This window comes from Crotalus tigris, unplaced genomic scaffold (genome assembly GCF_016545835.1).
Source record: "Crotalus tigris isolate CLP2741 ecotype Arizona unplaced genomic scaffold, ASM1654583v1 scf7180000018544.1747854, whole genome shotgun sequence".
NCBI lineage: Eukaryota > Metazoa > Chordata > Lepidosauria > Squamata > Viperidae > Crotalus > Crotalus tigris.
In genome coordinates this window covers 936921-954883 of record NW_024097068.1, presented here as the reverse complement: position 1 = coordinate 954883, position 17963 = coordinate 936921, and the positions used below count along the sequence as shown (strand labels likewise).

The 17963-nt window shown below is 37.1% G+C and overlaps 1 protein-coding gene across 1 annotated transcript in view; it reads left to right on the top strand.

The window, feature by feature from the left end:
* LOC120312786 (keratin, type I cytoskeletal 10-like) overlaps positions 1-15057 on the top strand; it is a 36215-nt gene extending 21158 nt beyond the window's left edge. The window contains exons 9-16 of the mRNA XM_039353970.1: positions 6094-6716; positions 8889-8971; positions 9807-9963; positions 10716-10877; positions 11258-11383; positions 12006-12226; positions 13974-13999; positions 14690-15057. Coding sequence (XP_039209904.1) covers positions 6094-6716; positions 8889-8971; positions 9807-9963; positions 10716-10877; positions 11258-11383; positions 12006-12226; positions 13974-13999; positions 14690-14832 — 1541 coding nt within the window. The 3' untranslated portion in view covers positions 14833-15057. The remainder of the gene's footprint in view (positions 1-6093; positions 6717-8888; positions 8972-9806; positions 9964-10715; positions 10878-11257; positions 11384-12005; positions 12227-13973; positions 14000-14689) is intronic.
* The last annotated feature ends 2906 nt before the right edge of the window (positions 15058-17963 follow it).

Genomic DNA, 17963 nt, shown 5'->3' with positions numbered 1-17963 from the left:
AAGAAATATAATTTGCCTGCAAGCAAGAACTGGTGAGATATAAAATACAGAGTCATAGAAAATAAAAAAGTTAAATTACTCTGGGACTTTAGAATTCAAACAAACAGGCACCCTAACACCCCAGACTTAACAATTGTTGGTAAGAAAGACAAAAAAGTCTGGATAGTGGGTATGGCAGTGCCTGGAGACAGCAGAATAGACGAGAAAGAACTGGAGAAGATAACAAAATACAAAGACCTACAAATAGAAATAGAAATAGAACAACTGTAGCCAAGGCAAGCAAGGGTAGTACCAATAGTAATAGGCTCCTTGGGTGCAATCCCAAAACAACTGGAGCACCACTTGAACACCATTGGCATTGACAAATTTGCCATCAGTCAATTGCAAAAGGTGGCTTTTCTGGGGAAAGCGTCCATCCTGCAACGATATTTCTAACTCCGTCAAATATCTGGATCTGCATATCCCAGGTCCTTGGTAAGGACTTAATAGGTAGACAAAATGCCAAACTCAATCTGAACATCTGGCTGACAGTGCGATGATCAATAATAATAAAGCTTTAATGCTTTCTTTCCAAAACAATCAATAATGTACATGTGAGGGAAGATGATCTATACAAATGATGGGTTTTTAAAATTTGTTTTGAGTAACTCACAGATAATTTGGAAGTAAATGTCCATGAATTAAAGTTTAGTGGACATTGTTTCAAGCCTGGGAGGAAAATTCATCTGCCTTTTCTGATGTAGTAACTTCCAGTTTTGATTACAAATGTCATCATTTTGAGCCAGTATAATTTTATAATCTAGTTTTCACTTTCAGAGTACATTTAATTAAGAAAAATCTGTGCCACAGTTCCAGGGAATAAGAGAATGTATCATTCAACGTATTTTAAGATACTAGACTGGGAAATCTGAACTATACTGTATGTACTGGACATTTTGAGTGGAACAATATTGTTTCCAATTTTAATCTGCAGATGGTTTGAATTATTCTGATGCTCCAAAGAACAAAGATCTTAAAAACATTGATAGAATGCTGAAAGAATGTTCTTATATTTAATATTAATAGTTTTCATTCAAATAGTGTTGGGGATTATTTTATAATAGTCGTTTTTCAAACCAACCAGTCAATCAACAAATCAAGTTTTATTATGGTCACCACCTAACAAAAGTTGCACAACAGAGTATGAGACACTGATGTCATAATTAAGAGACTGGGTAATTCTGAACTGATTAAATTCAGAGCAAAAGATATTTAGGTATAAATTAAATTTCTGGTGTCACAATCTATTAGTTGTCACACACAGAGAAGCTGAACACAAAATTAATCAGTGAAATCTAAAAACAATGGACTGGGGCTAACCTGAAGTTATGAGCTGTGTCATTCTGACAATATTGTAAAACACAAAAAAGCAAAGCGATATTAAATCCTGATCATTTGCCAAATCTACACTGAATATTACATTACATTGCTAAGAATAATTTTCATTCAATGGTAATTTTCATCATTGTCTAATGAATGGTCATTCTTATTTTTCAATTTTTCTTCAATAAACCACAGCTTAACTCAGTCCTATCATTAGGTAGAACCAGGAGCAGTCCATGCCTTTATGACTCCTTCAACTATTCCTTTCTGATGGAAGACAGATCCTGCTATATCTTATTTTCTGTCTTGAATCACTCAAGCTAACTTCATGTAGTGCTTAAAAAAGATTAAATTTTGCCATCTGTTCCTCCAATGGAAAAAAAATGTTCCAAAGAATAGAGATTGCCACTGAGAAAACATGTTGCTTTATTTATACCCCATAAAGATTCAACGACAGGACATCTCTTGAAAAAAGTAAGATGCATTTTAAATTATTCATTTTCATCAATGTGATGCAAAATGGACAGCTCCTGTATAGTCAAAATGGCATTGATGGAGTTGCCTATTTAATCTTCTGCAGCAAAAACAACAGCCTGTTTTCTGATTCCTTCAGGGCTAAGAACATTCATTATTGCTGCTGTTGTTGTTAAAAAGAAATATATCATCAAAGAGGAAGACAAAAGAGAATCCGGTTTTAGAGTGAAATGTACATTTGTTAATGGATATGTTTTAAGGCATTCCCAGGAAGCAATGCCATGCTTTATATACAAGATACTTTGGTTTGCTGCCCAAATGCTGACATCTGATGGGAATTTCAATATTTCTAGTTCTCCCATCTTCTAAAGGTGCTTGAACTTTGCACCAGGTAAGACTATTCTTTCAATGCCTTTTGAATGTAGCACTAATGATCAGTTTGGCATGAAGCTAAATATTGACATGACTGAAAAAAATATTGAATTGCAAAATGGTAATTAATTGTCCAGGGTAATAATTTAACTTTACACACATGCATATATTTGTAAGCTGTCCAAAGTCACTTCATGGTGAGATGGGCGGCACATAAATTTAATAAATAAAATAAATGCCCGCGCGCGTGTGCGCACACACACACACACACAAACACACACACACACACACACACCTATCTTCTGGAATTATTGCACCAAAAGAAATTGTGCCTCCTCAAGGTATAATTTCTGTAAAGGGAGGAAGAACTATCATGGAAAATTCATTTCCTGCTAAATGGAAATACTTGGACAAAATAATATCTTGGCTAGTGATGATGGCTTTGAAAAATGAGAATTGTAGTCTCACACATCTGCAGACCTGGTTTATAAAAGTTGGACTCATAGCCTCAGATTTTAAGCATAATAGTTTCAAAATTTGTGTTTCATTGTGACATTACAAACAAGTATGGAAGGGACAGAATTTGCTTCCTGATGTTGGGATTCAAGATTTTTCACTTATCTTCTGTGGCTGCTCTATTCATTTTCCATAACCATTGTGTGAAAGGCATTTTTTCTAGCTCATTGACCCATAATCTAGTCATATTATACCATATTTATACTCATTTATCTCATATATTTTCTCAATTTCGATGTAATCAGACTAACACATAGACTGGTTCACCTATCAGGGACTTTTTTAAAATAAGTTGTTTGATTTTGTGACTCTTGTTTTTTTGCCCACCACTAATGTTAAAATCTCATGGGCAAATATTTTGTTGCCTGCTGCAGATATTATCAATTGAAGCAGTATCCTTGTGATTATGGTGTGGATATATAAATGATTATTCTAATCCGTTTGGTAGGGAAGGGTGAAACAAGAGACAACAAAATGTAAAAATAAAAAATAAGCATAATGTGATACTCTTTAGTTGGCAAAAACTTTTTGATGGGCAGAAAACTGTCAAGATTCAATTTTTGCTTAGTGTGTTTTGAAATCACAAAGTTTGTGGTTTGTAAAAGATGGTTTATGGCTCAGTCTGTTGACATATCCAAGCAACTGTATTTTTTTCAATAAATAATTGATGTGTGAATCCAGTCATAATATCCTTCTAGTTTCAAAATGAGCCAAACAACAGAATTACCATTAATAAAGAATTGGCTAGCAATAAGATGGAGTTTAGGATTAACCATTAATCACATCCAATAAACCTCTTGGAAATTTTTTCATAATTACCCAGGACTTGTCTAAACTTGCTTCTTCAAGTTCCAAATCTGTAGTGATATATAGATATGGCAAAAGATGCTTGCAAATATCAGTCATTCCCCTGGCACATCTGCTGATATTCCATGGCTCAAAGCCAACCTTCATTTGAAGCATGTTTTTCCAACCTGACAATGCAATACTGTAATTTCTTTCTGAAGCTGCAGGGACTACTTTTCCCATCACACAGAGAGGCTATTGGGTGTAAACCAGTTCCTAAGAAAGAATGTCTGAGCTTAAGTTTCTAGTGTCAGGACCCAGCACTTCTATCTTTTCTTTTGGCTGCCTGGAACACATATCTGCAACTCAGTCTTCATTCCTGTTTTTAAGAAATGTTGCTTGGTCAGCATATACAGTTCTTGATTAAGAGGAAAACTCACTATGTTTTGTTTCTTTCTCTCTTATCTATGCAATTGAAGTGTAATTGAAAATGCATCCATAAGTGAGATAATTTATTATCACAGGAAAAAAAACATTAAAAAAAACTTCTGCCCAATACTAACATTAATATCAGAGTTTAATTTATAAATAATTAAAATGGAGTGAAGGGTAAAGGAGGCTTGGATATCTCAGAATCAGAAAGTTGCAAAGTTCCTGATGAGTCTTTTAAAGAAGAAGAAAAATTACTTAATACATGTTCAAAGTCAAGTTTAAAGAAAATTTCTCAAAGTCCATTCAGCTGAGTAATCTGCATATTTAATTCACAATTATTTTTAGGTCAGCCTGCCTAGGATTGAAGCCATGTACTTTTTTACATATCCAAAGGAACATTTCATTCCAACCAGTGCAAGAACTGGTTTTCCAATGCTTCCTCAGGATCACCTTTGCATGTGTCCTTTATTCTTTCTTATTCTCTATATGAACTCCTCAGTTTGGATATGGGAATAACTATAAAGTATGAATTCTGGATTAAGGAATAATGCTGGTTTATCCAATGCAAGAACATTCAAGGGCATATAGGACTTTAAGGAAAGGCCATCCAGACTTCAAAATGCAATACAAATAGGAGGATCTCCACTAACATACTGTAGTGCATGTTCTGTTCATGCATACATACATATCAAATCTTCCTCTTTGTTTTGCATCAAAGATATAAAATATATAACCTTCACAATGCTTTTTACAGCAGCTCCACATTTTATATTTTTATATAGTACATCTAACAATAAAATCTCTTGGAAGATGTAGCAAAACCCCTTTGGTGTGTTGCTCTCTGTGTTTGTATGTGCATGAGAGTTTCGGAGTGCTTATTTGTATGGGTATAAAGGTTAGGGTTAGAGTTTAGGAATGACAGATCCTCCTAGTGATACAGCAGGATTACCTGCCATGTAGACCAACAGCAAATCTAGGCAACCTCCTTGACACCTTGTTCTTAAATGGCATTTGAGAGACTTATAAATAAAATGAAAGGCAGATAAGAAAAGTGCAGTGATTGGAGAAAAATAGCAAGGAGAAATCTTTAAAGCATTTATGGAGAACATGGCACAGAGGTAGAGCACATGTAGAGAGTCCTGGTAGAGAGGGGCTATTAGCCACTTTTCAGCTCTACCAATACTCCAAGTTGGTAGCAATCAGCTTCTTTCTAGGTTCCATGAGTCCTTTCATTTCAGTCCAGGATCTGGACAAGGATCTTCCTTCACTTATCCATGGAGGAAATATTTGATGTATTATTAGCAAGGAGAATGTAGAAGAGAAAATCAAAAGGCACGAGAAACCCAACTGGATCCAACACTCTTATATTTTACTCCCCACGCTCCCTTTAGCTTTTAAAATATGACTGCTTTGCACACACATTCACTATGCTTTTAATGTCAACTCCAATGTGTCATTCTCCTATGCCTTGGAGAGAGAAAAGATAAATAGAGAGGAAGTGAAAGGAATAAGGAGGTGGGATGGTCAATGATAGATTGTCAGCCTGATCATTTTCAGTTGTTAAAGTAAAAAGCCTCTTTGCTCAGGACATCCCTAGAGAGCTGCGCCTGGCAGTTCTGAGTAAAAAGAGCAGTAAGTGAACTCTATGGCAAAGAGTGGCAGGATGGGCACATGATTGCTCAATTAACTAATTCTTAAATATTTTAGTAGGAATAAAGAGAACTGAGTGAAACAGGATCCCTTAACAGAAGGAACCTGCTTTTTTTTTTATTTTGAACACTGCCCTTCAATCATTTCCTCGGGGCTTTTTAGCTAACGAAGTAAGGAGTTGAGAAGCCTATCCCCTCCCCACTCCAATTGTGTTCAAAGGTTTAAAGAAATGTAACCACCCTGAAAGTGCTCCAGCATCAAGAGAAAAATAAGCCAGGCTCTCCTGGATGAAATTTTTCACTTTGCTGGCTGTAGAAGTAAATATACATACAGCCCACCTGAATTGGAACTGTTACAGTTCAAAGCAAGCAGATTATTCCACTAAACCTCTCCCAACAGGGTGTGTCTTGGCAGAATATACTTGGGTAATGCAATAGAGCACACCCTCAGAGGACTATAAATGCAGCCAGGCAACACTGCAGATGCTAGCTTCTTCACGCTAAACCAAGCCGAGTAACAGTCTTGCAACTGAACTTTCTTTCACGATGTCTACATACTATTACCAAAGCTCCTCTTCTTCTCATGGTGGTGGTGGTGGTGGCGGTTCTGGCCGTGTGGCTTCTGTCCGTCTTGGACCATCCAGTATCCATGGGGGAGCTGGTGGCCGTGTATCTGCCTCTTCAGCTAGGTTTGTATCTTCTGGTTCAGGATATGGAAGCAATTATGGATATGGAAGTGGCTTAGGAGGTGGTTGTGGGGTTGGATATGTTTCTGGAGGTGGCCTTGGCTATGGAAGTTGCTTTGGTGGTGGAGTTGGTGGAGGCTATGGTGGTGGAGTTGGTGGAGGCTATGGTGGTGGAGTTGGTGGAGGCTATGGTGGTGGCCTTGACTTTGTGGTTAGTGGTGGTGGCGGTGATGGAGGTCTTCTGACTGGCAATGAGAAGATCACCATGCAAAATCTCAATGACCGCCTGGCAAATTACTTGGATAAAGTGCGAGCCCTAGAGGAGGCAAACACTGAGTTAGAGATCAGGATCCGAGACTGGCATCAAAAGCAGGCACCCACTAGCCCAGCCAAGGACTACAGCAATTATTACAAGATAATTTCGGATCTCCGTGACAAGGTAGGATCCTGAACAAAGAATTACATTGATGTTAACAGATCAAGTTTGAAAGTTCCCTCTCCTCCTCCTCCTCCTCCTCCTCCTCCTCCTCCTCCTCCTCCTCCTCCTCCTCCATACTTTTATCCTTTATTCAACTATGATTATTTTCATATTCTGGATGATAACTCTTATGCTTTCAGATTGTGATTTTTTTAAAAAAATTAGATCAAGCAAACACCTTTGTATGTATGTATACATGTATGTCTCCTTCTCTCTCTCCCTCAATCTCTGTATGTATATATGTATGTGTGTGTGTGTGTTTGTGTTTGTGTATATACATGCACACACAGACACACATATATTGTATTGCTTTTCTGTAATTTCTCTAGGCAGTTAAAATAATACATATTAATAAAGACCAATGATTAAACCAAAGCAGCATCAGTTTGTATGGTATTTATTCCTTGGTAGCAATTCAGATTTGCACCATAATGGATCCCATTTCTCCCAAATGTTAATGATTGATGCTATTTCTTGCACCATTCAAGGCAAAGAAATTAGGGTTCTTGTCTTCTCTGTTTTGCCTAAGGATAAAATTCCACTAAAATCAATGCAACCCTCCCTGATGTAAAAAGTTTGCACTTTGTTATTTAGCACCCGTATAGGTCTTTGCTGTGTGAAGAAATAGCTAAATCTGTTGTCATTCATCTTCAGTCAATGTTTCTATGACATGTTCTTTCCATTTAGAAAAGAGAGAACTGGGAAATACTGGGTATAATGAATCCACCAGAAGTAAACATGAATATTCCTATTTTTGACTGACTTCCTTAGAATCAAAATGTTAAGTCCCAACTGATTTCAGACTGTATCCTTGATGAATCACAGAATCCCATGTCTCTTCTTGCTCCCCCCCTCCTTTTTTTGCCTACAACGAATGGTTTGGAAATGTTCATTCCTATCTTAGGTAAATTAGCTAGTTATGTTAATGAAAAATGGCAAATTATGGCTGAATTTTACTATGATTTGTTAAAAAGATCAAGCCAATATTTAGTAAGTAAATTTATTTTGCCCAAACATAATTAAGATAAATTAATTTGTGATGAATTCTGGGAGTTGAAGTCCACATAGCTTAAGGTCGCCAAGTTTAAGAAATACATATGATTTTTTTCACATCACTCTATACAGTAGGGTAGCTGAAACATGAAAGTCAAAACTGATATGTAGTTCACACAATTCATATTTGTCTTTAAAATGTTAAGTTTTTTTTTCATTCTGCTCTCCCTATTAAATCCCTATTAAATTTTAATGTAGAAACTATACTTGTATTTTCTAGATCCAAGAAAAACATTTTATAGCACCAAGACCATAATTAATGTCTAGCATAAATATGTAATAAGCTACATGTAAAAATCAATATAGAAATATTTATACTTTATTAGCCAGGAAGGACACATTTAGATAATATATTTATATTAACTAAGCTAGAGTGCCAGATTAGCACAGCATAATACATGTCAAAGTTACCTAGAGGATAGCTTAAGTTCTTACCAAGAACAGAATCCTATCCAATATGTATATCTGGATGACTGGAAATGATGCCAAGGAATATTCCAGTCAGTTCCTCAGCACCACCTACATTATTCCAATCATGCTTTTCTATTTTTTTATTTGAACGTTTTATTTTAATATTTAGGATTGATTTATTGCTTACCTAAATATATTGGTACAGTACAGAGGACTCTTCTTAGCCATATGTCAAGAAAAATTTTCCAGACAGTTGCTATAAAAGACTTCATATAGTAATGACAGAGGCAAAGGAAAGATAACTTCCACTGGCTGACTGAATATGACTCCTGGGCAAACCCATAATGCACTGCAAAACCAGATTACATTAACCTAAAACCTTCAGTTATCCAGTTTGCAAGTCTGCTGATAATTTATCTTCCCTCTTTCTTATAACCCATGGAATCATAGTTTAACACATGCTTCAACATCTTTTGCTCTTATAACAGCTTTTGAATATCTTCTCCAAGCCATCTCAATGCCTCCTACACTAGACAACTAAAGAAGAAATTGTATAAAAATTGCCTAACCCCTCCACATGTTTTAATGACTAAGCTAAACATCTTCAGGGACTATTTTTTTTTCCTATATTAATGTTTTTTTTCCCCTGTCTTCTTTCTTCTTTGGTAGATTGCTGACTCTACAATTGACAATTCTAGGGTTATTTTGGAGATTGATAATGCTAGACTGGCTGCTGATGACTTCAGACTGAAGTGAGTTTTTTCTCCGTTTATTTTTCTATTCCCCAAAGACTCTTTCTGAGCTGAAGAAAAAGGAGGAAAAAGATAATAGAAAAATTCAGATAAAAGTGAACCAGAGCCCCTTTGAAACTGTATATACAAGTCTATGTCTCCATTAGTTAGCCCTACCCAAGGCTGGAATAGATATTAGCAGATTGGTGGACAATGATGGATAAGAAGAAAAGAAGAGAAAAGGCTTGCTCATTGTTATGTGAAAAAAGCATGGCAATAGTAGCAAAGAAAAATGGTGATGTGGAAATGGATAGTTAAGTATGCAGGGGCCCTTGAAAAGAACACTGGCCCTCAAAACTAAGATATGTAGCAATTGATGAGTTTGGTTGAGCTTAAAACATAAACAGAATAAAAGTAAGATAGCTTCTCATCCACTGTCAAAAATAAGGGGAAAGAGTAGAGATAGAAATGTTAATCTGCATATAGCATTCAAATGCTGAGTTGTATGTATGATGCAAATTTAATAACTTAAATAGTTGTTGAAACTATTTCATCTTAATGGGTCAAATGGGAGGTGATTTTTATGTCTGCTAAACATGTTATCCAAGTTCTAGCTTCTGATCAGCAATGTCACAACCTTCAAAATGGAGTCACATTGGGTAGTCCCTCAAACATAATACTGTCTTTTATAAAGTAGGTATGTGATCTCCTCAAAGAAAAAAAAAACATTCTAGTGAAGGAAGAAAGAAAAAAAATGGAAAAATGCTTGAAAAATTGTACGTTTCAATACATAGAGATAGCAAGGTGTTTTGTTCCTATTTGGAGTACTTGAACTTTTTTCCTTGAATGTTATCAGGTATGAGAATGAGCTGCATCTCCGCCAGGGTGTTGAGAGTGACATCAATGGTCTGCGCAGAGTCCTGGATGAACTAACTCTGTTTAAATCTGACATGGAAATGCAAATTGAAGAGAAGAAGGAAGATCTGGCCTACCTCAAGAAGAACCATGAGGAGGTGGGTAACTGGGGAAAGGAAAATGGAGAAGAGCATGCCACCACATTGAGAAGACAGCATAAAATTATCCATCACCATCCATAGGTAGACTCTTATTGTTTCATGAGTTCTGTATAAAAAAAAAGTTAATCAGCAGATGGCTGATGGCTGCATTTTAAAAAAGCCGGATGGGGCCAAGACAAAAATATGGGTAGGACTAAGGCAGAAATGAAATCTGATTGATATTTTCAAATCATTAATTACACAGTAAGATAATAATTTTGGAAGAATTTTAGGATGACACTCTATAGGAGGTCACACATTGCACTCAGCTAAAGATTAGTCATGTTTACATAAATAGAGGTTGTGCCTCTTCCAGATGGTACCAAGTAAGATGGCACCTATGTGGATTGTTGGAATGGGCTGCTGGAAACCAGCATCCACATAAATGTAGAGCCTACCTGTCATTTCTCTCCCCAAAAAATTCTCTTCACTGGGAAAGATGGTGTGTGTGTGTGGGGGGGTGAGTATTATTATTTCCTTTTTCTAGAGCTGGAAATAGGAAACCAGCTCTTGATGGCTACTAGAAATGTCAGCTGGCCTTTAAGCCTAACAAAAATAATCAATAATGTTGATTACTGTTGCTCATCAGAAGATTACTTTAAGCATTGAAGTGTTCAGGGACACAGCTGCTACTTGCAGATAGCTGAAAAGAGATAGTATGTGGAAGGAAAACTAATTGTCTGCCTATTTTGCCTCCCCACCTCCCAAAGTTAATGAAAGAATACAGTACTCAGCTAACTGGACAGGTCAATGTTGAGATGGATGCTGCACCTGGAGTTGATCTCACCAAAATTTTGGCTGACATGCGAGAACAATATGAACAAATGGCTGAGAAGAACCGCAGAGATGCTGAGGCCTGGTTCTTTACCAAGGTACACTGCCTTTCTGGAAATTGTCTGTATTTTCACAATATCCTGGGATTTTCATTCAGAAGATTCTTTATTCTATTAAATCAAAAAATACGAACATTCTTCCCTTCTCCTTTTTCCCTGCAAAAAAAAAAAAAGTAGAAGTAATGGGGAAATTCAGGATATCCCCTTCTACATATTATTCAGATCTATGTTGAGTTACAGCTTCCATAGAATTACTTCTATATCCCTGTACAAACCTTTTTCAGATTGTACTGTAAGTCTGTGAATGTTCCTAATTATGTATATTTGAATCTACTAGGAATTAATTAGACATATACTAGTCAAAGCCTTGCAACATTACTCAGCATATTTCATTTGATTTCAATCCTTCCTGCACCCAGACCGAAGAACTGAATCGTGAAGTTGCTACCCATACTGAACAACTACAGACAAGCAAAACTGAGATTTCAGAACTAAGACGTACAATACAGGGTTTGGAGATTGAGTTGCAATCCCATCTTAGCATGGTATGTTGCTTTGCTCAAATTTTCAATGGGAATAAATCAGATTAGGAAGTATTTTTGTAGCTTGTAGCTTTTCATTTCCAAACAATAAGTTAATCAAAATTCAGCTATCCACTGAAATTCACATTTCTCTGAATTTTACAATGCAAAATTTAAAATGGTGTATATCAAATAAATACTTACATTCCTGAAAATAATGTAACAAATAACGTAGGATAAATATGCTAAAATGCATACACATTTTACTGAGAATTTTAAAAGCAAAAGTCTCAAATGAGTATAGAAATAGGATGATCCTAATGGAAAAACAGGAAACTGAAAGAGATATGTAGTTTAGAAAAATGAAAAATTGAGAGACAGTGAAATTGCAAGATTTATCCATCTTTCAACAGGTAAAGGTATCTGTCCTAAAAAAATCTAGCCTCTAAAGCATTTCAAGTTAGATGGAAATAATTGCAAGATACAGTAGTACTATCTGTTCCCATTTAATAACCCTACTGGTGCCAATGGGTATTCATGTTCTTAGAGCTGGAATCAAGCTATTTTATGATAGAGATCAGATTCTGCAATTCAGTTTTGGTAGCTGTTCAGATTTCTAGATCCTCTTATTTTTCTTCCTTATTAGAAAGCTGGCTTGGAAACCAACTTAGCAGATACAGAAGGACGGTACTGTGCTCAGCTCGCACAAATCCAGAACGTAATCAGTAGTGTAGAAGAACAGCTGGCTGACTTAAGAAATGACATGGAGCGCCAGAATCAAGAATACAGGATGCTCATGGATATCAAAACACGGCTGGAACAGGAGATTGCCACTTATCGAAACCTGTTGGAGGGTCAGGACTCAAAGTATGTAACTAACTCACAAAGAAAACAAATTAGTAATGTAAAAAGAATTCTTGAAAGGGGTGAGGTTTTCAATAGCTCATCATGCTTGACTACAGAAACAATACTCTTAGTCTGCCGCTAATAGTGCACTTGAGAAAAATGCCTCCTTGAATTCCCTTCCTGGTTGGTGAACTGGGGACAATTATTTATCCAAATAAAATTGAAAATTTAATGTACAATCACACATACAATTATAAAAGATCAAGTTCCTATTGAAAGTAGACTTCCCTTCCAGAATATTAATTAATACCAGCAGATTTATGGCTTATTCACATAACATTTACATAATGAGCAATAGATTCTTTCCCAAACAATTTAGAGTTTGCTTGCAAACAGCTGAAAGACTGTTGTTGTTTGCATATATAAAAGACAGATTAATCAATCAGTCAATCAATCAAAAAATCTTTACCATAGGTAAAAGAAATGGCCAGCTTGCCTTTCTAAACCTAGAGAGTGCCAGGGTTTGTATAAACTTCTTTATCTTCTAAAAGTTTTAATATTTAGATTTCATCTTTATTCTGCAACAATAAAAAGTACACATTTTTATATAATATGAATTCTGAACTCCAGTACCTTCTTGAACTGGATTTTGTTATCCATTTCTTAGCTGCTTTACATGTTCTTTGGATACAAGTAGCCGCAGAAAAATGGAAAAATGGAATTTAAACTATTTCACATGTAAATCTCCATCTGGTTGGGTGCATTTATTTTGTTATTTAGAATTTGTATTTCAATCAAATATGGTAAAAGTCACTTTTTGAGAGATTTCCACTTTGGTTGATATTCTACACAGCTGATGTCTCATTTCAATAAGTTTCATTCAGTTCTGGATTTAATTCAAAATAATCATGATAAACAATGCTGAGGATTGCAATATGAAGAATCTGCTTCAGGTAGTAAACTTTGAAAATATAGATATACTAATCAAATAATAAGATAGTTTGGTGTTTAGTTTAAGGCTAGAAACAGCGAGACTGTGAGTTCTAGTTTTTTCTTAAACACAAAGCCACCTGGGAAAACCTGGACCAGTCGATTTATCTTATCCCCAGGGAAAAGTCAAGAGCAAATCACTTCTGAAAATGTAGGGAGGAAACAGCCCAGTCAGTCACCAGATATCAACACAGACTTGGGGCACATTGACAGTCTAAAAAGAAACCCTCTCCATTTGCCATGTCACTTGGAATGTCAGAAAGATTAGCAGGTTACAAGGTTAGCAATCTCAGCTGTTCCTATGGCCAGAAGGTCCTAGGACAGTGTTTTTCAACCGTGGCAACTTGAAGAGGTATGGACTTCAACTCCCAGAATTCCCCAGCCAGCACAGCTGGGAGTTGAAGTCCATACCTTTTCAAGTTGCCAAGGTTGAGAAACACTGTAGACTAGGAGGACAAAGTTCTTTGCTCAAGGCCAGGTAGAGGCCAACTGATGCCCTCTAAACACAACCCAATAATAGAGCTCCTCAGCCTTCCCATTGCTTAGCTGACATTAAGACTCAATAAAACTAAAACTGAAAATTAGTTGAGATTTATGTTAAATGTGGCTGTCAAAATGTTACTGGCATAATAGCTGGGGGGGGGGAACAGAAATCCATGGTGTTCCCTTTATTTTGGAGCCCTAAGCACATACTTATTTTGTTTAATGACTAATCCAGGACTGCCTTTGTCCTATCCCATCACATCTAACTATCCTGTTTCTTCTTTTTCCTTTACAGACTCCCAGGTTGGTCTCCAAAAGATGGTAAGAAAAGCTTTAGTTAACTAGTCACAAATATTTGGGTGATAGAAAGATTCAAAGGACTGCTTCACACAGACTATAGTCTGGGTGAAACTTTCCTTGGAAGTTGCATTGCACCTACTGTACATGGCAACGTCTGTGCAGAAGCCTCTTCCAATTACTTTGATTGTTGGATGAAGGGTTCACAACAATGCAAACCTCCTTGTCAAGTAAAATTGTGTTGCCTCCTTGCTGATGTATTGTGAAATATTCAGAGCTCTCTTTGAAATCATGGAAATGTGTCAAGATTTAGTGTACACTCATTGACAAACTTAAATCTCATTAATTCCAACTAGTTTTCCATATTTAGAAGACAAGAACTGAACATGGTAAAAATGATCCATAGATTACTATGACTTTATTCATACAACATTGTAAACCAAATCAGGCAGGGTTAGCAGCTGCATTTGCAGCTAAGTGCTAAGCTTGATTGGTTTTCATCTTGGTTAAAGGAATAGGCACAATTCAGGGCACACACAAACACAGGATTGTACCCCTGAACTATTAGCTATCAATTGGAAATTGTTCTGTTTAGGGAGTAAGAAACACCACAGGGATTAAATGTGATTGGCCGTAGGCAATTTTCATTGCAATATGCGCGATACAGAGGCCTTCTACTATTTATTTTACATCTGCTTTCTCTCTTTGCAACAGCATCCTACGGAGGAGGCAGCACCACAATCACCTACAGTAGTGGTGGCAGCGGTAGTGGTGGTGGTGCCATCAGTGGTGGTGGCTATAGCAGTGGCGGTGGCAGCAGCATTACTACCAGCAAAGTGCGTTCTGGAAACTTCTGAATCTCCTGAAAAGTGCACTCACCTATTGGATGGGCTTCCTTCCTTAAAGAGAAAGCAATTTCAGCATAGCCACAAATCCTTCTTTTTGCAGAAGTATGCCTCGGCTTGGCTACTTTTTTCATAGTGGTCCCTTTCCAGCTTTGCCTGACTCATCTTAGCCAATTCTCATTCTGTATTGCGCATCATAATAAAAATCCTCTTTGAGCTTGAGTTTGCAAATTAAAATGGCTTGGCGTCTTTCTTGTTTGCTCCGTGGGTTTTACCATTCTTCAGAATTTGACACAGGCATGTTTGCTGAATAAAAAACTGTCTCTGGAAAAACAGCAAGCAGACCCCCCAAAAAAGTACCTGGAAAAAACTTCCCTTTAGGGAGGTTATGATCTTCAGAATGCTTCATTGCTTAAAAGATATCTGAAGAAATATTCACCAGATCCAATGGAGAAGATGAATGTTGTGCTTGCTTATTCTAGAATATACAAAGAGCTAAGGAAGTTATTCCACCTTGCTTTAACTCCCTACATCCCTAGTGCATTCTGGATTGACCATGTGATTACATCACATTACATATCCATCTGCTCAGAAAACTCTAGAGAAATTAAGAAGTATTCCTGCAAGAAGTCTGCTAGAAATGCACTATGCTTTTTAAAGGTTAAATAAATTCAATAAAAGATATCTAGTCCATTACAAGCATTTTTTAAAAAATAATACTAGTCCCTACCTCTGTGATTTTGTTATTGTTGAATAATAGTTAACACTATTATTGATTATTTATCCCACCATTGGTTGTTTGGGGTGGGGCTGGGGAGGCAATATTCCAAAATCTGCTTCAAGAGACATTTGAAGCAAGACTCTTTTTGCTCCTTATGTACATTCTATTCTATTCCCTTTTTCAGGTCAGAGTCTGAACCCAGAGAAATACAAGACAATAGCTGTGTGAATACACTAAAACATTTCCAACAGTTAATCTGGTTTTCTCTATATTTTCCTCTTAAAAGCTGGGATATTTTTCCTAGATGGTTCCTTTAAAAGGTGTAAATGGGAAGTAGAGATCCTAGAATAAAAGAACCCCAAAAGCCTACTCTCATTATAAAAACATGGGTAGGTGAATAGTCTTATTTATTCTGTAGAATGAAATAGAAAGCACATATTAAAATATTGTAAGAAAATAAATATTGTTGAAAGGCCAGAAGAAGATTAATGAACTTTTAAACAGATGAATCTTTCACAATTCATTTTTTCCTTCTTTGATTTAACAGACTTTGTCTGAGACATCTGAGATTACTTAGGGCAGTGGTGGCAAACCTATGGCACAGGTGCCAGAGGCGGCACTCAGAGCCCTCTCTGTAGGCACACGTGCCATTGCCCCTGCACCACCTCCCCCATGGCCCCCTCACCAGCAGTCCCCCTGGAAGCAAGTCGCTCCCGGGCACAGCCTGCATGGAGCAGCGCAGCCAAGGACATAGCCGGGCAGCAGGGACAAGACTTCACCCTCATGCCCCATAGTGTGCAGATGATGCTGCGGGGTGTGGGCGGAGGGGGTGGCTGCCATGGCACTGCAGGGCTGCCTGGGTGATCTGCTGTGGTGGGCCATGAAGGTGGTGTGTAGCCCTGTGGGTGGGCGGGGCAGGGGGTGGGCAGGGACAGAGCAGGCAGGGCGGGAGGCGAAGCGGGGACAGGGGGTGGTTTTGGGGCACTCGGTCTCTAAAAGGTTCTCCATCACTGACTTAGGGCCTCTTTTTCTAGCTTACAACCCTTCATGTTCAAAGCAACATGGTTGCTCTGAGGTACATGGAGATGCACACCTAATATCCATCCACAGCTGGATAATGGATTACAACATAATACAAAACGTCATGAATCCTTTCTTGTGCTGTCATTTGACTGCACTATATAGTGTCATGCAACAGGAGCTATCTTTTAGTGTATACCCAGCTTTTCAAGTGATGGCATCAACATTGGGAGTTTCATCCTTGTTGAAAGTGCTGAGAATCCTGGTAAGGAACTGCTCTGAAAGGATGACACAATGTGTCCTAAACATTTAAAAGTTTAACAACAATAGAGATCCAAGTCTATCTTTATTTCCTCAGAATGTCTTCTCCTATACATTGGTCCTTTGTCTTCTTGGCAGGAAAGAGAGAGGACAGCTGGAATCTCACTTCTAGATAAAGCACTACGATGTCATCACCCATTCTGTATTCTTTTCCTGTAGGCCATAGAAACATTCATGGAAATAAAGATGACCAAGATGGCAGTCTGCTTTGCAGCTCACCAGGTTTATATTACATTTTTGCTTTCAGGATTGGGTAGCAGACAACTTGGTGGTTGTCTGTAAATCTCTGGCTGCAGATCCTTATCTTAAAGGCAAATAAATTGTAGGATGAATGTAGAATACTATGAAGACTTCTGTTATTATGAAACTTTGGAGGGAAAGCTGGGAATATCAATAGCTGAATTGCTTTTTTATATGAGGCCTCTCATTATGCAGATTTTATTGATACACTTGTGATCTCATACAACCTCACAAAAAAGGTACTGCCTAAATTGTGAGAAAGCAACTTGTTACAGTTTGGGAACAAAGTGAGAATGTTTCCCACCCACTGCATCCAAATCTTTATCTCTAAAAATTGTTTTGAATTGTTGTGTCTGTTGTGGTATGAAAGGGAGAAAAATTCTATGGATTGAAAGACTTCACAGGGAACATTTATGCCAAATACATAGATTATTACAGTTTTGTCACCACTGGAAAATATTGTCCCAGGTTCTTAAAAGTCTGATATGAATAGTCTGATATCTATTTATCCATTCTTCCATCCACCTATCCATCCTAGACTGCATAATAACTTCATATTATAAAGATAACCCAAACCCATTACTATTCCTTTTCAAATCTGGCATTCTTTTGATATTTCAGTCTATAATTTCTATAATCCCTACTAGATTATTCAATTTGAAGCTTTCTACAAATAAATGGGAAGGTGAAAAAGCAGGAAATTTACAAATCAGGTCTTGCAACTACCATAATTTACCAAGGATGGAATTCTTCCTGTACTGGGATGGGCAAATTTTTCTGGCTGAGGAACATTTTCATGTTCTTTCTTTCTTTCTTTCTTTCTTTCTTTCTTTCTTTCTTT